General features: G+C 35.5%; 3 protein-coding genes and 1 non-coding gene across 5 annotated transcripts in view; 1 reads left to right on the forward strand and 3 right to left on the reverse strand.

Annotated features, from left to right (window-relative positions):
* LOC125843829 (pentatricopeptide repeat-containing protein At3g22150, chloroplastic-like) overlaps window positions 1-20,708 on the reverse strand; it is a 32,328-nt gene extending 11,620 nt beyond the window's left edge. The window contains exons 1-2 of one of the 2 annotated variants that reach the window (XM_049523038.1): window positions 18,020-20,708; window positions 17,858-17,888 (exon numbers count right to left, since the gene is read on the reverse strand). In XM_049523038.1, coding sequence (XP_049378995.1) covers window positions 18,135-20,636 — 2,502 coding nt within the window. In that variant the 5' untranslated portion in view covers window positions 20,637-20,708 and the 3' untranslated portion in view covers window positions 17,858-17,888; window positions 18,020-18,134. Of the gene's footprint in view, window positions 1-17,733; window positions 17,889-18,019 lie in introns of those variants that run through there. The other variant, XM_049523039.1, reaches the window with a different exon arrangement.
* LOC125843830 (transcription factor MYBS1-like) lies at window positions 4,602-6,031 on the reverse strand. The gene is made up of 2 exons (XM_049523040.1): window positions 5,729-6,031; window positions 4,602-5,337 (listed from the first exon to the last, which is right to left on the reverse strand). Exons 1-2 carry the CDS (start codon window positions 6,007-6,009, stop codon window positions 4,752-4,754), a joined length of 867 nt encoding a protein of 288 aa, XP_049378997.1. The 5' UTR covers window positions 6,010-6,031; the 3' UTR covers window positions 4,602-4,751.
* LOC125845992 (pentatricopeptide repeat-containing protein At3g22150, chloroplastic-like) lies at window positions 14,872-15,609 on the reverse strand. Its single transcript, XM_049525467.1, has one exon. It carries the CDS (start codon window positions 15,607-15,609, stop codon window positions 14,872-14,874), a length of 738 nt encoding a protein of 245 aa, XP_049381424.1.
* Window positions 20,709-23,671: 2,963 nt separating the features above from the next.
* Window positions 23,672-23,745, forward strand: TRNAT-AGU (transfer RNA threonine (anticodon AGU)). The gene has a single exon. It is a non-coding gene; the product is annotated as a tRNA-Thr (tRNA).
* Window positions 23,746-25,701: the final 1,956 nt, after the last annotated feature.

Genomic DNA, 25,701 nt, shown 5'->3' on the forward strand with positions numbered 1-25,701 from the left:
CTTGTCATTTCATCCTTTCCTCGTATCTAATTTGGCCTGAAGTTTTTCTTTAGCTATGTTTGGAAGGATATAAAGGTATTAACTAATTTTAGGGGTGTACATATAGATGGTCTTTGGTTCGGTTTTTTCATTTACCAAATCAAACCAGCTATGTCGGTTTTATAACTTCATAAAGCAAATCAAATCAATAAAAGTGTTGGTTTTTCGGGCAAGGGGTGTCAATTCACTCCCTTTGAATATGATTCATAACTTTATTTATCTTTGAGAAAGTTCTTTTTCGTGTACCTATATACATATAGTATCTAATTTTACAAGCATTAATATGTTTTGGTACCATTTTATTTGTAGAATTTAGATTCCAAAAGCTAGAGGATTTGCTGGAGATTGGAAAATACGACTATTATGCATGCAATTCTAGCACTCCTTCAAAGCAGTACAAAGATAGTCCAGCAATAGCATTCATGTTGGTACCTGGAGATTATTTCTTCAAATCCGGCAATTATGGTAGTTGCATCAATGGCCAGAAGCTATACATAAATGTAGCAGCTCCATTTGAAGATGATGTTGATGATAAGATTTGAGATAATTAGCAAAGCGCATATTTCAAAGTTAGACAATAATAACCGCTTAATGAGTTCAGAATGACTGTGATCTTATTTATGTATGCATACATTTTCTTTCTTTTGTTTTTGCACACATATAGCTTGAGTCGAAGACAATAGGTTCAGTTGAACTCATAGAACCTGTGGGAGCTATATGCCTTTTACTTGTTTCAGATGGCAGAAGAATGCTCGTGGAGACACTCTCTTGCTGTTTTGTTTCCAATGTGAATTCTGATATGTATTACATGAAAACTATTTTACCTGGGAACTTTGCTGTTTTGTTTTCCATGTGAATTCTGATATGTATTACCAGAAATCTATTTGCTGAGACAACTAAAAACCACATTGGCTATTATTTTCACAAGACGGGGAGTCAACATAATATGTCAGAATGGGGTGTTTAAACAGAAAAGTGATCCTTTTAGTCCATCTATACCATGTAATCAAAATAGTCCTTAATGTATGAAAAAGTGATATATTAAGGGTGGTGGCGGGAGGAAAAAGGCCACTTTTTCTACGCATTTCGATTACGAGGTATATATAAATGACTAAAATAGTCTAACCCCATACATTAAGGACCATTTTGATCATTTAATTGATAAACAAATCTTCAGAAAACCAAGTGCAATATCAATATTAACAACCTATCTGGTTGTGAGTAACTAATATCAATATTAACAGCTTCTCCTCCACCAAATCAGAACATTTGATCAGTGAACAGGTCATGCAGATCAAAAATACCTTCATAGTCAACGGGAGTTTAGATGAGGGGGCAAAGGGAGGTAACTAAGCAGCAGCCGCCCCTGCAGCTGCATATATAACAGGACATTCCGCTATGAGCAGTTGGTGCTTTCCCAACATCAAAAATGGAACTGATATCATTGTCTTCGTCCATGGGCTCAGTGACTAATGCTCCTTTCTCGCCTCTTCCTTACCTATAGGAGAAATCTTCTCTTATGTCCTTCACCCCTTGCCTGGAAACAAAGAATGTAGACAAAGATAGAAGGGAAAAGAAGTGAACATTTAAGAACTACCTTTGCCAAATGATTATTTAGCTAGCTATTCAGAGGACGAAATTCGCTTATAACCAACTTCAACGCGATCTTTTCTTGTGATGCTATTACTTTATTGTCAGGTGAAGGAGGTCAATCACTAACTCACACTTGAGCATTGTTATAGAAGGTTGAAAATATTGAGCAGCTAAATCTTCAAAAAATCAGGTCAGTTTCCATTTGTACAACAAGAAACCAGGGTGTTGAAGCATCAATCTTAAACACTTGTATTATTCTAGTTCTTCACCAGAAAATTTGGATGTTATTGAATGTTAGAATCTGAAATCTTTAGATATATCATATCACCCCATGTGGACATGTGATGGAATCTCGAGCACCTTATTTCTAGATCTCAATTCCTAATTCTCTTGAAGATTAAGGACGATTCAGGTGGCACAAGGAAGATTGATGCTCCAAATTTGGTATTCGCTAGAATAAATACGGGATTTATGATTCTTGAGCTGAAAGTTGCAAGAGAGTCAAGACAGCTAAAGCACTCAAAAATAGATTTGCTTTGCCACAATTTAGATTTGGTATGGCTTTGTAAGTTGAACAAATTCTATCAAACTCGGCCTCATGGTCTCAAGTTTCCATTCATTTTGACAAAAAAATTAAGTTCAGAGGGCACACACAGTTGTTATACCCCAGGCCAAGTTGTCATTTTAGATATAGATATATAGTGCCTCACTTTAGGAGTTTTCAATGCTTGTGACTGTTTTGCTATTGAGTTGCCATCCGAGGAGACTTAACCTGCAATCAACAAGTGAAATGGTTACAGTTTCATGGATCGTTTGATGTATACGAAGAATTTGAGTTGGTCTACTTGTCATGAAAGAAAGCCTAGCCATTGACATTTAAAAGAAGTAAAAGCCTACAAATTTGATCGGAAAATCCTGTGGAACTCAGAAGTTGGAAGCTAGCACGAAGGAGCCTTACAAAGAGGGTGAAATAATAATTTTTATTAGATTAGTGATGCAGTTAATTTCTCTATAAAGTTTATTAATCTATTGGTGAGGTAAGATTATTTCTAACTATCATTTCATTGGTGTTGTTTATTTAAGTCAAAAAATTACCAAGCAGTATCAAGATTTCAATATATTTTTGTAGACATGTGGATTTGAAGGTTGTTATCAGATATATCAATCGATGTCAATCCTTGAAGCAGTTGACTCTATTTTTGAGGTTGGCGTTATGATATACACACAACGTTTTATATACTCTTCTTTTCCCTTTCTTTCCTCTTCCTTGTGCAACAGATTCAACATCTCGGAGCTCACTTACTCCTTCATGTGATGAATATTGTGACTTTACATTTAGTACAAGTACAGCTTCACAAAGGAAAAATTGACTCCTACTGGATCATAAAAGGGAATAATAACAAATATTATTAACGTCATCCTTGAATCAGTCCACTCTTTATGGTTATCATGAAGTGACAATATTTTAAAAGGGAATAACGTTCTTTGAGAAAGCTTTCTCTAAATGAGGTCAATTTAGACTTTACTTCACGAAAGTTGTGGGTTTATATCTTGAAAATCAAACATCCGGTGTTTCAAGTATTCCAGAAGTTTCATGCTATGGTGAAAAGGGAGACAGGTAGAAAGCTAAAGCGTCTCTGCACTGACAATGGAATTTGAGCAGTAATATTCAAGCAATGAGATCAGACATGAAAAGACAATGGTGTAGCTGAGAGAATGAATCTCACCATTGTTGAGAAACATTGCTCAAAATGGCTAAACTGCTCAAGCAGTTGATTCTATATAGTGGATTCGATTCCTCAACATTAAGAGACAAGAAGAAAATGTAATATTTGAGCCATAGATCTTTAGTATAAGCACACTTTTATGAAATGAGTGTTCATTTGTGTTGGTCCTCAATCTGTTGTTGCATTTGGTATAATACTTGAACTTGGTATAAGAGCTAAGGCCAAAGGGTACACCAGTTTTCGTAACACTATGTGGTACCTGTGCACCTGATGTGCCAACATCTGTTTCCTTTCGATGATTGAGGACTAAATTTACTCAGCATCATAAGGAAAGAGTGCTGGATGGAAATTGCAGATGCGTGACAAAGAGTTGATTATCAAGTTTTGCAGCAAAATCGAACTACAAAATCAGTTTTTTAAGGTATGTTTGCACATTAATAATAAGAATTATGTGACCATAAGGAGACATACTGCCTGATTGCCTCATTGAGATTAGTTTTAAAGAGACAAGATTAGTATTCTCTCTAAACATGGTTGCAACTTTCAAGCTTGGTTAACTCATCAACTGCGGTTCTTTGAGAAAGCTTTCTCTAAATGAGGTCAATTTAGACGAAAACCAAATCTGATATGATGAGAAGAAAGAGCAATTTTTTTCTACCTTTGATGGAAACTCTTGCACCAATAATTAATATATGGCTGCCTTCGAAACTTTAAACCAACTGGGAGTCTTGCTTCCAGAACAAAACTACGTGATAAGGAAAGCAATAAAAATGTACACTCCATTGTTGCAGGCACACACTGGTGGCAGAAGGAAAAGGATCACTTTTTTCTATACATCAAGGTTTATACTGGTTAAGTGGTATTTATGAAAGACTAAAATAGTCCCACCCCATACATTAAGAAGCATTTTGATCATTTGATCGATAAAAAAATCTCAACGGTCCAGACACCCCACCCTCATCCCACTCCGCTGGTGGTGGGCTGGTGGCTAGTAAATTACTCATTGTTCTCATTCTTTCAGTCGTACCAATTTGGTATACAACTCCTCATAACACTAGATATGTTTTATGATAAGGTAGCCATAAGAATACAGAAATACACTTAGCTTAGTAGCATTTGATTCTAGTCTGAACCATTAGCTTGTAAGAGGCTTTTGGCAAAAAGATAAACCAACAAACTACATAAACAAAGAGCTTGCAAGAAATCAAATTGCTACCATTTTCTTTTGAAAATTTTCAACCAAAATCCACCTAGTCTCTCAAAAGAGTTTGAAGATACACAAAATCTTGCTCCCTAAAGCAGATTAAGAATAGATAAAGAAGAGCAATACTGTCTAACATAATGGCATAAGTCTTCAAAAAAAAAAAAAACAAGTGCTTCTCCTCCACCAAATCAGAACATCGGATCTATGAACAGGTCATCCGGATCAAAAATGCCTTCATCATCAAAGGGAGGTAACTGAGCAAGAGCCGCCTCTGCAGCTGAATAGCGGGGGATTCCGCTTAAAGTAGCATCAAACAGCACAGGATAAGAAGTTGGTAATTTCCCAACATCAAAAATGGTAGTGATATCATTATCTTCATCCACGGGTTCAGTGAGCAATGCTTCAAGTTCACTCCCAATTCTAGCGATAGGATGACCGTAAGTTCCACTGCTAGGAGCAGTACATGATTGTTTGCTGGGTAATAGGGAACTTCCAGCATCAACATTCACATCAGACCCAACATTGACAACAGCATTATGGTCTGTGGACTCTCCTCCAACAACTTCTATCATCTGCTCCGCATTGGTGCTTTCTCGAGGCAACATGCTCTCATTGCTAGTGTTTGGCACTGCTTGTGATCCTCCGTGAGGAGACCCAATCATATCCTCGGTGTGTGGAACTTGGGAAGTTCCAGTGGCTTCAGCATCCTCCTTCTGCCTAGATATACTTCTCCAGTCACCTTCTTCATTTATTTCTAAGCCCCGGAGAAATGACCTATAGCAGGAAAGATAGAGAAATAAGTTATTATCAGCTTTGAAGTTAATCCAGGAAACAAGATTGCAGGACAGCATAAAAGGGACTCTTCACGTGATATTCAATTAGATGAAATACGTGTAAGCATCGTTTGTCTTAGCTACAAGTTACACAAAATATCTCCAGAACTAAAGCTTTTATGAAGACCAAATATACCAATGACATATGTGAAGGTGTACTCTATCAATAATATATGAGATGTTTAGAAGCACACCAACTTGGTCAGTGAGATTTAAGAATATTGGAATTCCGTTTTAGTAAAAATGTAAATCGTGCAATCAATCAAAAGAAATGATATAAACATCAATTCAGATTATTCATGTCGTCCTCAAGAACTGTACTAGAAACTGACCTGTGTTCCTGTTCTGTCCAAGAAGCCCCTTTTCGCCATTCTGCATCTGCTTTTGAATTCTGGTATTGCATTTTAGGATGATTAGGTAATGGGACATATCCAGACTCGATGACATTGATATCTTCAATTAATATATCTTCATCAGCCGATTTCCCAGGAAGTGCTTCTTCCATTTCCTCTAATAGATTGTTGTTATCCTTGTTGACCGCAACAGTATTCTCAAAGAGTTTATCCTCCTCCTTAGTCCAGAAGGAGTTATTGCATGTTTGATTGGTGTTCATTTTCTTTAGATCTACAAGGAAAGGCTCAAACATGAAAAAAGTAAGCTCTTGAAGAGGATTCATAAAACGAATGAATGTTAGTATATGACCAAAAACAACCATAAGTATTGTGCATCTAAAATAAAATTTTATAATTGACCCTCAACTCAAGGAAAAGCATATCAAAGTAGATCGAAAAAGGAAAGCTTTACAGAACCATGACAAAAAATCTAAAAGAGAAAGCCATGAAAGATTTTACTTTTTCCCTTCAAAGAACTAATCATATCTCTAAAAATTAACTTTCCTAAACCAAAGCATATTAAAGAAGAGTACCAGACAACGTCAGCACACCTAGCAGAACCTGATGATCACAAAGCACAGTAAAAGCAAACTTCTGAGTGAATCAATCTACAGTTATAAGCTTTATCACCTATGAAAACAAGCATTCAACCAAAAAGGAACCACACACATATATATACTCTTCTATCCCAGTTTATATAATTTACTTTCCATTTTAGTTAGTCCCAAAAGAAATGACACATTTCTATTTTTAGTAAAAAAAATTAACTTTAAAATGTTCATTTTACCCTTAATGAGATGATCTATAGTCACACAAACATTTATGACTTATTTTAGCCACAGTTTTCAAAAGTCTTTCTTTCTTTCTTTGACTGCGTATCAAGTCCAACTACCTCATATAAATGTGGTCAAAGGAACTAATTGTTACAAAATGTATATAGACATCATTCTTAGTAATGTACATAGGCATAATTAGATAGTAAATTTGTAGAAATCTCTTATAATTAGTCAAGGTGCGTGAAAATTGGCCCGAACACTACCGTCAACAAAAAAATAATTAGCTAGCAGATTTGTAGGATTCCCTCTTTATTTTCTTTCCTAAGTTAGCACCTAATGTATTATATTTATATCTTGCTTACCTATTGGAATAAGATCATCAACTTCCATTCAATGGTATCAGAGCCTACAGGTTCCTTGATCTGGTTTTGGCTATGTTTTGAAAGGCAACTCGATCTTGTTTTGTTGTCTTACAGAAACAGAGTCGAATCAATCACTTTCGGTCAATTTGTGTCACCGCCACTGTGGGAGGAGGCAGATCATCCTTTCGATCACTTTCAAAGTGATCAATTTCCACCACACACCACATACATCTCTCGTCTGTCAGTCACACGTTGACGTGTGGAGGCGCGTGCTCCATCAAAATCTTTCAAAGATTGAACATCCGGTCGTCTTATCAGTTTCGACATACCCTGAGTTTTGTTTAGTGTTGAAACACTGTTTGGGTAACTCTTCGTCACTTCTAGGTTCATATTGGTTTTTGAAAACTACTTACAAGCTCATATTTTCCCTGAAGCTTCTGTGATTTAGATCTGGTTTCTATTTGGTGTTGTCACGATTTGTTGAGTTTTGCTCAATATTGAATTAATAGTGTTTAGTGGATGCTTGATCCTTATGTCAAATTAATCTGATATTTGAATATCGACTACAATTATTTTGTTGGGAGAATTGGTTGCTAATTTCTTAGAATCAAATATTATTGATGACCTTCTAAAGCTAGGCTTTTCTTAAGAATTTCATCGAGGTGAACTTGCAAAGGGAGACAATTTCAAAGCTAATGGCGTGAAAGAAGTACTTAATAGAACAAATAAATGAACTTTGGCGTGTTGATGGCATTGACATGATCATGATATAAGATGTATGCATGCCTGCGCTCGAGAGGCTTAGGGGCCTGTATAATATTCAATGGACCAATCATGCGCTCAAGTGCCCAACCTATACCAAGGGTTGTCCTGAAAGTCATCCTTACTCAACAAGCACCTTTCTTAGTAAGGTTGCTTGTTTCCACTCATTAAGGATTCTATCTACAAAAGAAGGTGCACGAGGGATACTCAAATTGCTCTCACTGACACCAAAGAAGGTGAGGACGTCTTTCTTTCCTACCTCCATACAGTTCGCCTTAAAGCCTTTAAGGAGAAAGGAGGAGTAGTTATCTATGTAATTAGTCTTTGTTGGCCGTTGTTCCAGTCGAACACTCTCTTGTCTTTGTCCAATTCCATCTTAGAATCTTCAAAGATGTTATAGAATTTTCAAAATGCTTCCAAAGAGAAATGTAGCCCCTTTATTTTATATAGGCATTGATGAAGGTTTTAGGGTAGCCTCCAAGTAATCCTAATGGACCCTTGGGCTTAAAACATGTGGGGGGACCAATTTGTAGAGGCCCAACCTAGCCCAATGTAGTTGGATTTGACTTAAGTCATGCAATCTTGACTTAAATAATTAAACCGGCTTTATTAACCCAAAATGTTGACTTGGGTCAATGTCGTGAATTTATAACTTCGTTCAAATTTTGTATGGACTTAATCCCATAAAATTATGCTTGTCTTGATATTAAAGAATTGCTTTTTCAGTACTGGATTGTATTTGTTGGTATTGTTTGTGTTTGTTAGCTTCTCATATATTGATATTTTGGGTATTTTATGTTGGAAACTATAACTCAAACAATTAGAAAGGAGTAAATATGGCTATAAATTATGAGGGTAAGACAATTTTGGTTTCGGCAAATGAGTTTGTGGAGTCCTCTTAGTATCGATAATCCTTTAAAGAATTCATTTCAACTACTACCCTTGTTGATTCAAGAAAAGCATATGCGGTCTCCTCTTTGAACAACTGGGTGATTGATTCAGGTACTACAAATCACATGACACGTAATCCAAATATATTTTCTACCTTTCGACCACACAAAGCACCCTCTCAAGTAATGGTAGTTGATGGCTCAACACATAACATTGTGGGATTTGGAACCATTAAAGCAACTTCCTCTATTACCCTGTCATCTGTATTAAATGCCAGACTCTACTCAGAACTTGAATCCTAGAGACCCTCTTTTTATTTTGTAGGATATCCAATAGTCTCTGTAGAAGAAAATGAATGGTTACAAAGACCATTTACAGAAGAGGAAGTGCTACTAATCATCAACCAGTGTGATAGGGACAAAGCACATGTCCCTAATGACTTCACTATGGATTTCTTTAAGAAATGTTGGGATATTTTGAAAGAGGGCTTAATGTTGAGTATACAAAATTTCCATCAGAGGAGTGCGTTTGAGAAATCATTTAATGTTACATTCATCGCTTTAATCCCAAAGAAACCTGATGCAATTGAGCTAAAAGACTTCAGACCAATCAGTTTGATAGGAGTAGTCTACAAAATCATCTCCAAGTTGCTAACTGAGAGAATGAAGACAGTGATAGTGAAATTGGTTGATGAACACCAAATGGCTTTTTTGAGATGTAGGCAAATAATGGATGCAACGTTGTTGGCTAATGAATTGGTCAACTCCACGGTAAAGCAGAAGAAACTGAGGATTCTATGCAAGCTAGACATTGAGAAAATCTATGACCATGTTAACTGGAATTTCCTTCTAAAAACTCTAAAGGACATGAGATTTGGTAACAAGTGGATTGGCTGGATCAATAACTGCATTTCAAGTGTGAAGTTTTCCCTCCTCATAAATGGAAACACTGAAGGATTCTTCCAATCTCAGAGAGGTCTTAGACAGGGAGATCCTATGTCCCTATTCCTATTCTTAATAGCCATGGAGGGTTGAATCACATGTTCCTGAAGGCAAAGACTAATGGGTGGGATAGGATTTAGTGCACTTGCTAGGAGAGGGAAGGAGCTGGAGATCACACACTTTTTTTTTTTTTTTGATTTGCACCGGGTGTCCGAGTCTCTTTGAGCCCCGACTAATCCCGGGGGTGCACAGGCCCTCGGCAAGGAGTTTCCCGCAAGTGCACCACGGTTAATTCAGGTTTTACCCAGTCCGATGGCCCTCAGAAATTGTTTGCACCTAGTGGGTTTCGAACTTGAGACCTTGAAAGGGAGCAAACCCCAAGGCTCAAGTCAATTGCCAGCAGGCCAACCCCTGAGGGTGGAGATCACACACTTTTTCTATGTTGATGATGCTCTTATGTTCTGTAATGCAAAGGAGGCACAAATTAGACACATAAGTGCTATACTCACTATTTAGTAGAGCATTCCAAGCCTCCATGTCAATTGGTGGAAGAGTCATCTCCTCCCTATCAACTTAGTTGACAATTTTCTTGGGCTAGCTAAGACATTGAGTTGCTAGGTAGATGCACAACCAACAAAATATCTGGAATTACCTTTGGGTGCTAAGAACAAAGACCTGGAAGTGTGCATTGTGGTGTTGGAGAGATGTGAGAAGAAACTAGCCCGATGAAAAAGCTAGTATTTGTCCATGGGTGGCAGGGTGACCCTCATCAAATCAGTATTAGATGGATCATTTACTTATATGATGAGTTTATTTCCAGTCCCCAAGAACATTGAGAAGAATATAAATAGGCTCAGGAGATCTTTTCTTTGGCAAGGCAACAAGGAAAAGGAAGGCTGCAACTTGGTGAAGTGGGATACTCTCACACTTAGCAAAAACAAAGGAGGCTTAGATTGAAGAACCTAAGTCTCCAAAATAGTAGTTTACTCCAAAAGTGGCTATGGAGATTCTGCATAGAATATAGAGCCATATGGAGAAGATTTATATCAGGAAAGTATGGTTTATTTAACCGGTGGACAACTGAAGAGGTTATGGCACATTTAGATGTAGTGTTTGGAAGACCATTAGACGACTATGGCCACATTTCAAAAACATAAGTATTAGTGTTGGGGATGGACTGAAGACAGAGTTCTTGAATGAAATATAGATAGAGGAAGACAGTTTGAGAAACCTATTGCCTCTTCTATATACATTGAGTATGCAGAAAAATGACACTGTGGAACAAGTCTGGAGTAAACAGGGTTGGAATCTACTTTTTAGGAGAGCATTGAATGATTGTGAAATTGAGGAGGTTGCCAAGCTATTAGGGGTTCTTAATGATTTCCCAGGTCCTTCTTAGAGGTTTGATAAGCCAATATGGGAAATACACAACAAAAGGATCTATATAGTGAAATCAAGCTATTGGAAGATGAATTATAATGTCCCACTGATTGAGAGATGGCCCTAGAAACTGCTTTTGAAGGTGAAATGTCCATTGAAAGTCTCATGTTTTGTTTGGATACTAATCAGAAAAATATGTCTTACTCATGAGGCTCTACAGAAAAGAGGCATGCAAATTTGTTCAAGGTGCTTGTGTGAACCGGAAGCTGAAGTGAACAACCATCTGCTCATACATTGCCAAATAGCTGACAATTTGTGAATATGTTTTATGCATATGGGTGGTTAGCTAGGTGATGCCAAAGACTACTTTAAAGCTTCTGAAGAGTTGGCTAAGGGTTGGAAGCAGAGGGAAAAATGAAGAATGGTGGAAGCTCTTCCCAACATGTAGCTATTGGTCCATATGGAAGAAAAGAAATACTAGGTGTTTTAAAGGACAAAAAAATTACTTTTCAAAGGATTAACAAGTTGTATTAGTCTTCTATTTCTTTGGTGTAAACAAGATTTGGTAGGGGAGGTGGTAGAAGTAGTTGATTTCTTAGGAAACTTGTAATTTAGTTACCTTCATAGGGGTGTGCCCATCACACTATGGGATGTAAGTTTCCAATTCATCATTTCTTGGATGATGAATTTTTTTGTGAATACAAAGTTACCCTTATTTCAAAAAACAAATGCCGAAGTTGGCCTTCAATTTGATTTTTGTGAGTAAACTTATTATAGATCTTAATTGTTATATTTCATTCTTTCCCGATCATGCATGTTTCGTGATCTTGCCACACATAAGGTTATTGGTAAAGGAATTTTTTTTCTTTTTTTTTATGACAAGGGAAACCCGCAGCCGCTACCCTTTGGATGCACACGGGGTAAAACCCCCGCTCCTATGCAATAGCTCACAAACCACATAGGAGAGGTAACCCGCACTAGGCAAGCCTGGTGCGACGAGCTCGACCCAGAAGGCAAACCCCTTGCTTTCTCTGGCAAGGGGTTTCGAACTTGAGACCTCCAACATGGAAGACCCAAGCCCAAACCACTGGGCCCGAATATTTGATGATCTATATATCCTTAATAAATATGAGCCTTGATTTGTTGTCTGCACAAGTGTCATGGCTTTATTTGAAGCACATTATCGATTGGGAAATCATTCTTTACTTTTGTTAAAGAAGCTCTGCCCTCCGTTTCAAAACGTTCCTTCTTTGAAATGTGAATCATGTCAATTTGCAAAACATTATCGCAACAAATTACGTAGTAAGCTTTTGAGCTAATTCATTCTGATGTTTGGGGACCACATCCCGTTGGTTCCAAAACTGGACATAAGTATTTTGTCACTTTTGTGGTTAATTTCTATCAAATGATTTGGATTTATTTCAAGTTTACACACTTTTGTGTTGAAATAAAAACTTAATTCAATACTTTGATGTGTATTTTAAAGAGTGATAATGCTAAAGAATATATGTCAGACTTATTTCAATCCTATTGAGTAAACACGATATTCTCCATCAATCGTCATGTGTTGATACACCTTCTCAAAATGGAGTTGATGAGAGTAAGAATAGGCATCTACTTGAGACAGCCCAAGCACTTATGTTCCAAATGAAGATGCTTTGAGAAGGAATTTCCTCTGGCAAGGAAATAAAATTGAGAGCAGTTTCAATTTAGTAAAATGGGCAGAAGTTCAACAAGGGAGGAATTATGGGGGTCTGGGAGTAAGGAAGCTCATGTTATATAACCAAAGTCTGCTAAGCAAGTGGCTATGGAGGTACAACCAAGAGGAGCATGCACTATGGAAAGAGGTTATACAACACAAATTCAGCCAAGAAGGGGGAATGGTGTTCAGATGAAGTAACAACCACTTATGGAGTGGGAGTTTGGAGGACTATCAGAAGCTTTTGGCTGACTGTAGAAGTTAATACAAAAGTTAAAGTTGGGAGGGGGGGTAAGGTTTTATTCTGGAAAGAAGACTAGACTGGTCAAGGATCTCTTCAAAGTTTGTTTCCTGGATAGTAGCAAAATCAGTGAGATATGGTCTCAACAAGGGTGGAATTTGGTATTTAGAAGGTTGTTAAATGACTGGGAGATAGAAGGGGTAATTGAACTACTGAATATGATAGAAGGTTTTCCAAGAACTAACTTGGAAAGAGACAGTCTATTATGGATACAACACCCAGATGGAAGATTCTCTGTCAACATATGCTACAAGTGGGGTCTATCAGTAACTGGAGGAAGGAAAACAGGGCCATGGAGTGCTGTTTGGAAGAGTGTGGCTCCCACTAAAGTGAAGTGTTTTGTTTGGCTAGTAGCTAGGAGAGCCTATTTGACACATGAAGCATTACAGAAAAGGGGCATCAACATAGCCTCTAGATGCTTACTATGCAAAGAGGCACTGGAAACCAACAAAACACTTATTTTTGCATTGCAAAGTAACAACACAAGTATGGGCTTTATTCTTCAATTTAGCTAGCCTAAACTGGTGTATGCCAGAACACACAACAGATTTATTGAGTTGTTGGATTAGAAGGGGGGGCAGCAAGAGTCAAAAGAAGTGGTGGACAACAGTACCTGCGTGTATCTGGTGGAATATTTGGAAGGAATCAGAGGATTTTTGAAGGAAAAGAATGCTCAATACAGAAGATTAAATGGAAAGTAATTACTTCCTTAGGTTTTTGGTGTAAAGAACAAAATATAGAAGAGGAAATCCAATTAGTTGATTTCGTAGGTTCTTTGTAAGTATTTCTGTTTCTTTTTCTTCTTTTTTTCTCTTTTATGTTAAAACTTTTTGGACGTGGCCAGCATAGCCCTTAATGCTGAGGAATACAAGTTACCCGTTTCAAAAAAAAAAAGTTCCTAAAGAGTTTGGGTTGATACACTCTCTAAAAAGGTAACATCATCTGGTTCTAAACCATTCTGCCGCAAAGAGTAGAACAGTGTTAGAGCTTTCCTACCCATCCCATGCTGGCCATATCCCAAAATCATATTTGTATATGTCACAGAGTTCTTTTCAGGAGATTTTAGAAAAACACTTTCAGCATAATCAATGATTCCTGATTTTGAATAAATGTCTACCAAAGCAGAAATAACATAAACATTGTTCTCAAACAAATTGAGAATCGCAAAACAATGTAGCTGCTTGCCTATTGCTATACTTCCTGACTGGCTCATGATGGGAGGATTGATGCTAAGGTCACAGCATTTGGCTTCACATTCTGCTCTAGCATCTCCTTGAAGACAACAAAGGATTGTTCAATTAATCCATTTTGAGTGTTTCCAGCAATCATAGCATTCCACGTGGCTTGATCTTTATCATTTGTGACATTCGACTGGAATATTGCTTGTGCTTCTCTAATCATATTAGATTTGGCATACATATCTATCAGGTAACTCTCCATCCCTTCAAATTGAATATTGTGCCTCAGAAGATAAGCATGGGTCTGTTTACCAATTTCCCAGTCCCTAAGATTTGATGCCGCAGAAAGCAGGATGGTGATTGTTATCTCATCAATTGCAACCCTAAGCTTTTGCATCTCATATACAAGCATCAAAGCCTCATCATCCAGTCCGTTCTGTACCAAAGCAGACACCATGGGTTATTCTTGTCTTTAGAGGGGTTATCAATGTTATTCTACTGAACTTGGCAACTATTTGGTGTCACATGATGTGATATTTTCAAAAACTACATTATTCTTCTATATCTCTCGCAGTTCTACAAGTAAGGGGGTGGAAGATGAGTGGTTAATTTATCAGGTTACTCATGTTATGCAATCAGATGATGTTATTTTTCCATCTCCTAGTTACTCTATTGAGCACCACACAACTGTTGCACCTTCGACACATGTTCCAGCAAAACCGTCAATTGCTCAAGTTTATTCGAGGTGACGAGAGGCCGATGATACATGTGTAGCACCAGTTCCTCTGTNTTCCTAAAGAGTTTGGGTTGATACACTCTCTAAAAAGGTAACATCATCTGGTTCTAAACCATTCTGCCGCAAAGAGTAGCACAGTGTTAGAGCTTTCCTACCCATCCCATGCTGGCCATATCCCAAAATCATATTTGTATATGTCACAGAGTTCTTTTCAGGAGATTTTAGAAAAACACTTTCAGCATAATCAATGATTCCTGATTTTGAATGCTTGTCTACCAAAGCAGAAATAACATAAACATTGTTCTCAAAGAAATTGAGAATCGCAAAACAATGTAGCTGCTTGCCTATTGCTATACTTCCTGACTGGCTGCATGATGGGAGGATTGATGCTAAGGTCACAGCATTTGGCTTCACATTCTGCTCAAGCATCTCCTTGAAAACAACAAAGGATTGTTCAATTAATCCATTTTGAGTGTTTCCAGCAATCATAGCATTCCACGTGGCTTGATCTTTATCATTTGTGACATTCGACTGGAATATTGCTTGTGCTTCTCTAATCATATTAGATTTGGCATACATGTCTATCAGGTAACTCTCCATCCCTTCAAATTGAATATTGTGCCTCAAAAGATAAGCATGGGTCTGTTTACCAATTTCCCTGTCCCTAAGATTTGATGCCGCAGAAAGCAGGATGGTGATTGTTATCTCATCAATTGCAACCCTAAGCTTTTGCATCTCATATACAAGCATCAAAGCCTCATCATCCAGTCCGTTCTGTACCAAAGCAGACACCATGGGTTATTCTTGTCTTTAGAGGGGTTATCAATGTTATTCTACTGAACTTGGCAACTATTTGGTGTCACATGATGTGATATTTTCAAAAACTACATTATTCTACTATATCTCTCGCAGTTCTACAAGTAAGGGAGTGGAAGATGAGTGGTTAATTTATCAGGTTACTCATGTTATGCAATCAGATGATGTTATTTTTCCATCTCCTAGTTACTCTATTGAGCACCACACAACTGTTGCACCTTCGACACATGTTCCAGCAAAACCGTCAATTGCTCAAGTGTATTCGAGGTGACGAGAGGCCGATGATACATGTGTAGCACCAGTTCCTCTGTCATCAAATCCTTCCTTACTTGATCCTTTTAGAAAATTTTGACATCCCTATTGCGCTTCGTAAAGGTACACGGACTTGCAAATCCAATTATTCCATTGCTAACTTTGTCTCCTATGATCGCATATCTTCCACATCTAGATCCTTGAGTGTACTGTGAAGGAGGCTTTGAATCATCCTAGATGATCAAATGTGATGCTTGAGGAAACACATGCATCAGAGAGACTTATGGGGTACTATTCAGACACCTTTTCTCCTGTTCCCAAACTCATTTATGTCTGTTTGTTCATTTCTCTAGTTGTTTTCGAGAATTGACCTTTACACCAGTTAGATATCAAGAATGCATTCCTTTATGGTGATCTTCAACAGGAAGTGTATATGGAGCAACCACCCGATTTTATTGCTTAGGGGGAGTATAGGAAAGTCTATCATTTGAAGAAGTCTTTGTATGGCTTCAACCAGAGTCCCCGAGATTGGTTTGACAAGTACAGTGAGGTAGTTCACGCGTGTGGGCTGAAAATGAGCAAATGTGATCACTCTGTTTTCGGTCGACTATCTGCAGCTGGCACTATCCTTCTTATTATGAGGGGATCTCTTCCCTTAAGTCTTTCTTGCCTCCTAGGTTTCATACGAAGGACTTAAGTCGGTTGAAATATTTTTTGGAAGTAGAAGTAAATAGAAGCAAGAAGGAAATTTTTCTATCTCAGAGAAAGTATATTCTTGACCTACTTGCAGAAACTGAAAAATTGGCAGCCAAACCCTGCAGTACTCTACTAGCTCACAATGTGCATCGTATGAACGATGATGTAAACCCTTTTGATAATCCAGAGAGACTTAGAAATTACAAATGTTAGGATCTAGCGACATCAATGTACCATATGACTTTATCAGTCTCTCACTCACTTAAGCATAATATCATCAGATAATAAACAACCATTCTATACGCTGCATGTTCATAAATGAACCACCCAGCACCAAGGTGAGTTTTAATACAACAGGGGTGATAGATTAGGTAGGTAAAGCGAACAATGACAGTTGAGGTATGAAACTCGCAAAAAGTGATAATTTGGATGTGTTTTTGACCATTAACTCCTACTAAAATTACTTACCTTATCCAAAAGGAGAAAACTCCAAAAGAAGAGGCCGTTACACCCTTTGTCCCTTGTGAAAACTGAAGAGCAATAATTCACTTTAAATTGACACAAGCAGCTTGTAAGAAAGCATGTGGAACCTAATAAACCAAGTAAGATAATATGGACTAGGAACTTAATTGGTTGGCAAGAGTCTATATGCATATTTACTCAATAAAACCTCCTACTAATTACTAGAACTAGACCTAATTTATAGAAAGCTTTTGTTTATCAATGTCCAATAAATTAAGCCGACAGCCTAATAAGGAAATTTTCAGAGATTATCCTATCTATATGATTTGTTGTAACTTCAGAGCCATTTTCACAAATGATAAACTCCACTCATGCCAGTTCCATTGATATTCACATACTATAATTAGCTGAAACAACCTTAGCAGACATATTAATAGTTATCTGGACCAACCTTAACAAGTGTTATTAATGCCATTTGGCTCCAATATAAAAACACTCGTGAACTTGCAAACACCATATCAAAGAATATCCTTAATACAATAGTTTAAAAGTCGAATTGCAGAACAAGTATAAGTTATTCAAAGGAAAGAACTGGTCACCTAATTTAAATGTGCTTCAGTCAATCNTGCAAACACCATATCAAAAAATATCCTTAATACAATAGTTTAAAAGTCGAATTGCAGAACAAGTATAAGTTATTCAAAGGAAAGAACTGGTCACCTAATTTAAATGTGCTTCAGTCAATCTGACAGCTTGATAGAAGTTCTCATCTTGGATAAGACCCTTCTTTTGCTTTCTGGGACTCCTCGTTTCCCACCAAAAAGGTAAAATGGATATTCTTGATTGCTCTGTATTAAAAAAGAAATATGCATACATTTCACTTACTGAATATCCTACCTTTGAGTATCTTTACAAAGTAAAAAAGCATAATTCAGAAGAAAAAACCAAACTAAAACAAGCTAAAACACTACTTAATTACCTCGAATTTCAAAGGCAGCTCGTCATTGATAAACTACGATCATATTAACTCTAGCAAAATCCTGTCCAAAAATGTCATGAGTACAAAGGTACATAGTGGGAGAACTAATAGTTTTTTATTCTTCTAGCCCATAGATCCACTCTTCTATTAGTTCAAGTTTAGGCTTATAGCCAGCATCCTTCATATTGATGGTTAAATATCCCAACATATCATATATCATGCAGTACTGAGGATGCTTCTTATCTTTAGATACAAAACAGTGTGGATATCCAGAAGTATCAATCCAACTACACCCAACCTCCTTTGACAATCCCATTTTGCGCATTCCTCTTCTGACATTATCTACAGACTGCCAGTTTCCTTCCTCTGCATATATATTTGAGAGCAGAACATGATAACCAGAAATTTTATCACTACCCTCTAATTCAAGCAGCTTACTGGAAACAATTTTCCCCAATTCAAAATTTCTATGTACTCTGCAGGCTGCAAGGAGTGATCCCCATATTCCCAAGACATTACCCTCAACACCCAACTGTTTAGCAAAATTATGAGCTTCATCCAACCGTCCAACTCTTCCTAACATGTCAACCACACAAGCATAGTGCTCTGCCGACGGCTGAATCCCATATTCTTCGCCCATCAGCTCAAATATTTGAAGGCCTTCATCAACCAATCCGGTGTAGCTGCAAGCAGACAGGACTGCTACAAAGGTAACAGCATCTGGTTCTAAACCATTCTGCCGCAAAGAGTAGAACAGTGTTAGAGCTTTCCTACCCATCCCATGCTGGCCATATCCCAAAATCATATTTGTATATGTCACAGAGTTCTTCTCAGGAGATTTTAGAAAAACACTTTCAGCATAATCAATGATTCCTGATTTTGAATACATGTCTACCAAAGCAGAAACAACATAAACATTGTTCTCAAACAAATTGCGAATCGCAAAACAATGTAGCTGCTTGCCTATTGCTATACTTCCTGACTGGCTGCATGATGGGAGGATTGATGCTAAGGTCACAGCATTTGGCTTCACATTTTGCTCTAGCATCTCCTTGAAGACAACAAAGGATTGTTCAATTAATCCATTTTGAGTGTTTCCAGCAATCATAGCATTCCACGTGGCTTGATCTTTATCATTTGTGAAGTTCGACTGGAATATTGCTTGTGCTTCTCTAATCATATTAGATTTGGCATACATGTCTATGAGGTAACTCTCCATCCCATCAAATTGAATATTGTGCCTCAGAAGATAAGCATGGGTCTGTTTACCAATTTCCCTGTCCCTAAGATTTGATGCCGCAGAAAGCAGGATGGTAATTGTTATATCATCAATTGCAACCCCAAGCTTTTGCATCTCATATACAAGCATCAAAGCCTCATCATCCAGTCCGTTCTGTACCAAAGCAGACACCATGGTGTTCCATGACACTATATCTCTTTCCTTCATTCCATTAAAAACTTTAAATGAATCGCCAACATGGTTACACCTAGAATATGTGGCTATCATAGCATTAAGCGAAATAACCTGTGAATCCCTGCATTTCTTTATCAAACATGCATGTAGCTGTTGGGCAAACTCCAAATGCTGCAACTGTGAAGTTGCCATAAGAGCGGATACAAATGTCACATCATCAGTAGTAACAGCATCCTCTGCTTCTACAGCTTCAAGAAAGAGATCAACAGCTTTTAAAGGAAAATTGTTCTGAATGTACCCGCTAATCATAGAGTTCCAGATCTCTGTATTTCTTTCACAAGTATTCTCAAATATTCTGGTCGCCAGATCAACGCAACCAAGCTCAGCATACATAACAATGGCAGCACTAACAACAAACAAGTCATTTACATATGCATTACCCAATTTTACAAGCAACCCATAAAGAACATCAGCAACTCTAACATCCCCTATTTCTGATACAGCAGGAAAAACATTAATAAAACTAACAACAGTTGGCTTAATACCTAATCTCATCATCATAACAAAACACCTCACTGCTTCCGAAAACCTCTTCCTTTTCACATACCATGAAAAAATAGTATTCCACCCAACAACATTTCTTTTACGCATAGTTCTAAACACCCTTTCAACTAAATCACAATTAGAACCATTATCCAATGTAAGACAAGTAGCAGAGTACATATTCAACAAAGAATTACTAACAATCCTACTAGGATGAATCCCAGAACGCAGAATGTGGCAATGCACAGCTTTACCTACAAGAATTTGTTTGGTCTCTGCGCAAGCCTTGAGAACAGAGGAATAACTATATTGATCACATACGGATGAACCCACATGTTTCAATCGAGAATAGAATGAAATGGCTTCATGGGGCATGTTATTACAGACAAACCCAATGATAATTGTGTTCCAAAGGACAGTTGTTGGTTGAGGAATTGTATCGAACAGTTGGCGGGCGAGATGGGGTTGGCCTTGTCTGCATAATTCGCTTAAACGAAAGCGAATTGTTCTGGGTTTTGAGTCTGTAAGAGTGCATTGTTGGTCTGTGAGGGGTAAAGAAGAGTAATTTGGGAGATGGGTTAAGCTCAAAGATGGAGATTGTGAGAAAGTTGAAGGAACAGGAAGAGGAAGAGCTGAAGAAGAAGACATTGCCAAACGCATTTTCAACCTCAAAACTATCACTTAATCCAACAAAAATCGCAAATAAAATTTTCAACTGCTGCTTCTTATTTTCAGTTAAGTTATAGTACTGAAAAAAATGGTTTGTTCTTTACAAATGCTCATCCATTTCAATATTTCCAACCTAGACCAAGTGGCGAAGTCGGGATTTTCAAAATCTAAAAAAATAGACACATAAATAGTTGAAGGGGTACAATATCTACTCTATATATCTAAAAAATATTTTAACCATGTATAAATTATATAATTTTCTGTTGAATGAGGTTTGGATGAACCCCCTTATTGCAAGGTGGCTCTGTCATTGCCTGGTTCCGAAAATACTTGGGAAAAATTTCAGAAGTGGTGTTTGGTTATATAAATTTCAAATTCCTACCTACTAGAAAAAACTAACTTTTGGGTCAAGTTCTAATATTTGAAAATTTAAAAAAATTTAAAAATTACCTCAAACTTTTATATTTTATAAAAAATATTCATTATCTATTAATTCCAACTAATATTTGTTATTACCTCCCACAAAAATATTTGAATTCTAATTTGAGTTATAAAATTGAGAAAAAAAAACAATTTGTGTTTAATGAGTTATAATTATAACTGAATCGGTGACGAGTTTGAGTGTGTGATTAATGTACTGTCTTGCCTTTATTGTTATTTTGTTATTGTTGATTGTATCAATTATATTGTAACGTTATTTTATTAACGGAACATATTCATTATAAAATGATAATATAAATATATGGGTATTTTTAATAAATTTTAGAATTTATGGGTATAAATCATATTTTTTGAATAATCAAATATTTTTGAAAAAATTTAGGGTCAAACACATGGTAAATCTTCACCAAAAACTTCACTCAAATATGATTTGCCAAGAATATTTTAGAATTTGAGGTCAAATGCTAGCTTCAATTTGTTTGTCCAGTTTTCGTAGTATTAAGTGTTCTCTTTTTTAGCTACAGTCACTTAATAAATCTAGATAAATATAATGTTATATATTATGAAGAAGTTATTAGAAGATTTTGATAAAGATTTATCAAGAAATCATTTCAGCTATCAAAATTATCATTATCGTTATTATAACACATTTTTTTCACCACTATTGCTATCATCACAATAAATCATACCGTCATTAATATTATTACTATTACCAACAACTAACATTTTTACTAGCATCACTACTACATGTTACGATTACAAAAATTTCATTATCAATCATTATTATTGAATGATTAACACGATAAAAATCATCTCCAGTTACTATCACCAAATATATTTGTTATCATCCCACAATTTCTAACAACTATTGTTGTCGCCACTCCTCTCCCATAACAATCATTATCATCGATTACCATGACAAAATTGCATCATTAATTCTAGGGATAAGGATCTGAAAAATACCTCAACTTTGGTCGGATTTGATGTTGCGATACTAAACTTTCATAAGGACATATTACCTCCCTAGACTATTTAATACCGTATTTTTTACCCCCTGAACTATTTAATAGTGTATTTTAAAGGTATATATATGCCCACGTGGACACATTACTATTTATAATTTTGCATTATTTTTTATGTCCACGTGGGCAAATATATATGTTTAAAATACGGTATTAAATAGTCTAGGGAGGTAATAAATCCTCATGAAAGTTTAGTATCGCAACAACAAATTCGACCAAAATTCGGATATTTTTCAGACCATTATCCCTTAATTCTACTTTATAATTTAAGAATTTATTGATATAATATCCTCTTTAATTTTAATATATGTAACATTTCTTTAGTCTACTAGACATTATGTCTGTGCTATGCATGGGCCTAATAATTTCTATTTAATAATTTTATTTTCGATCAATTAAAGTAACATTTAACATTTGAAACATTTATCAATATACCAATTTCTGTATTTTCATTTGCATTTATATTATTCAATTTTTTTATATTTTAAAATCCAATTTTCAATAAATAAAAACTGTTAATATATGTCTTTCCTTTTATTTTGTTTCCCTTATTATTCCTTGCTTAGTTATTTAATTATTTTTGTCCGTCCTTTTGCTCTTTGAATATGTTCCATCTTTTGCCAATTTATTTTTATTATTTTTCTATTCTTTTTAATTTCACTTGTTACCTTCTTAAAAACTCAAGTTGTTGACCTGTAGTTTGGTTGACTTCCGATATATAATAAAATATTTTTAAAACATCATATCCCCTATTCTAATTATTGAAATTATGTGATTTTAATTTTTTATTTTATTCTTAATAAAAAGTTTTTACAATTTTAAAGATGCTACAATTTTCACTCTAACTTCTTTTCAAAGATAAATTTGAAGTAAAAATATCCTAATCTGACATATATATAAGACTTGTTAATGAGTTTTTTTTTTTAATTTTTCGTGTTCAATATACATTTTAGAGTTCGACTAAATTCGAATTCATGCCGGAAAGTCTCATATAGCACTCCCTAACAAACTCTGTACTCAAGAGAACTCGAACCTGGTACCTCTGATTAAGGATGAAAAGTACTTACCATTCCACCATCACCCTTGTCGGTAGGAATATTATGAGTTAATATTGATGTTATTTGTCTTAACTAACGTGTTAGATACATGCATGAAAAAACAAATATCACATTATTATATATTTTAATTCACGCCTTGCCAATTCAAAATCTGAAACAAAAATGCTAGTTTTAATTTTGAGCTTAGTTTTGAAAGGATAATAAAAGTAATTTTAAAATTCAGAACTATAAAACCATTATATATCCAATATATGAATGAAAAAAGTACAAGATACAATAAAGTAATATTCTCACTAATATTTATTGATTATCTTTATTATTTAAAAACTTGCATCATTAGAGTCTAGACACGATGTATACATATTGGATAAAACTTTCATTTTTCTAACTGATACTTATTGATTATATTTATTTGTTTTCTTTTTTAACAATCTTCTTAATTGTCACTAACTTTAAATGGCTCAAATTTAACTTTAAATAAATTAGTTAATCAAAATGTTCAAAAGCTCTTGTAGCTCAGTTGGTTAGAGCACCCGTTTAGTAAGCGGGAGGTCTTGAGTTCGACTCTCAACAAGAGCATTATTTGTTTTTAATTTATTTTTTATTAATTTTTTTCTGTTAAAAATATTGTATCAAGATTAAATTATATGAACACTAGATTCTAAGTTCTAACACATAAAATAAATATTTAAGCCAAAAAAAGTAGATTAAAATTTCAGGTAAATACTAGGAATTAGAACTCTAGATAAATACTAGGGATTAGAACTTTAAAACAGACAAAGAGGGAGTTAGAACATTACAATAAATAAAGAACGAGTTATTTGGATGATATACATTCTTCACTTTACATATATTATGTCATGTTGGTATAGTGTGAGGTGATCAGTGATTTAAAATTAGGGGCACCATCAAGATTAACTATTAAGAAAATATTGATTTTAAAGGCAAATAAAAAATCACAACCCTTTGCAGGGTTCAAACTCACAACATTGAGCTCTAAAGTTAAACCTTCAACCAATACATCAAGATGACTTTTGTTAATTCGGGTGCACACTTAAATATACAAAAATTTTAAAGTTGTTAGTGCACGTGCACCCTCACGGCGCATATGGGTCCGCCTGTTTTTTCAATAGATACAATTTGACTTGAGTTCAAATATTTAATAAGTATAATTTTTAGAGTGAATGATCAAACACATTTAAGATATGACATTTTTGTGAATATCATTTTTGAACTAGCAAATGTGTAAGTAATTTATACATGAACTATCATCAACTACCTATTGAAACACAACTCGATTAGTATCTAATGATGCAAGTACTAGACCACTCTCTCTTTTTGTTTAAAAATTATGTCAAATGATACTCCACGTTGGATAAATAATTTCATTGTATCAAAACTTAAATAATTGTCAGATTAAAAGTTAAGAGACAAGCTCCATCTCAACTTCATCCCATTGATACTTCTCATTAATTGGTTAACGAACCATTTATTCAAATATTATATTTATTAATATATAAAAGAGAACTCTAGGCCCGCCTACGTGGCGCCACCACAAACAAGAATTCCCTTTTAATTTATTTATTATTTACAAAACTAGCCTTTCCTTTCATGAAAAGTTATGACTTTAATGAAAAGTAGTGACTTTTATGAAAAGTTGTAACTTGTATGAAAAGTAGCGACTTTTATGAAGAATTGCAACTTTTAGTAAAAAATATGACTTTTATGAAGCGTTGTGACCTTTCCGAAGAGTTGTAACTTTTCCAATGAGTTGTGACCCTTTCGACAAGGCACAATAAGAATTTGTTCACACTATCATTTGTTTTCTATAAATAGAGGAATTTTCTGTCACTATTATTTGTAGGGTTTTTTTTCCCGCTATAGGGTAGTCAAATTCAAATTCATTAATTAAGCTTCTTATGAAGTTTGTTTCATTCTTCAAAGTTTTCTTCCTCCAATTTCATGGAGTTTAATCTTTACTATAAGTCATAGTGATTCATATAACAATGGCAATTCCTTTTTTTCTATCTTGGTGACTTTCTTTGACCTTTGTTAAAAAATTTCAGCACAGATGATTGAAAGTTGATCTTCTCTTTTGTCCCTTTCTACAGGTTTCTTCATATAAACAATGAAAAATGATTTTAATTGCAATGCGACATTACTACTCTTGCACTTCTCCACCCACAACTCATAACGCTTTCGAAATGGTTGAATTCATTACATTTGGTTCTTTAGTACACAAATCTTTTATTTCTGCCACTATTATTTGTAGGTTTTTTTTGCAATAAGACAGTCAAATACATATACATTTATTAAGCTTCTTATGAAGTGTGTTCCGTTTCTCAAAGCTTTCTTCCTCCTATTTTATGAAGCTTAATCTTTTACCGTAAGTCATAGTGATTCATGTATCCCTTGCAATTTCTTTTTGCTATTTTTGTAAAAAAAAAATTGAACTCTGTTAAAAATTTCAGTGAGGATGATTGAAAATTTATCTTCTCTTTTATCCCTTTTTACAGGTTTTTTCATATACTTTTT

This window comes from Solanum stenotomum, chromosome 11, assembly GCF_019186545.1.
Source record: "Solanum stenotomum isolate F172 chromosome 11, ASM1918654v1, whole genome shotgun sequence".
Classification (NCBI taxonomy): domain Eukaryota; kingdom Viridiplantae; phylum Streptophyta; class Magnoliopsida; order Solanales; family Solanaceae; genus Solanum; species Solanum stenotomum.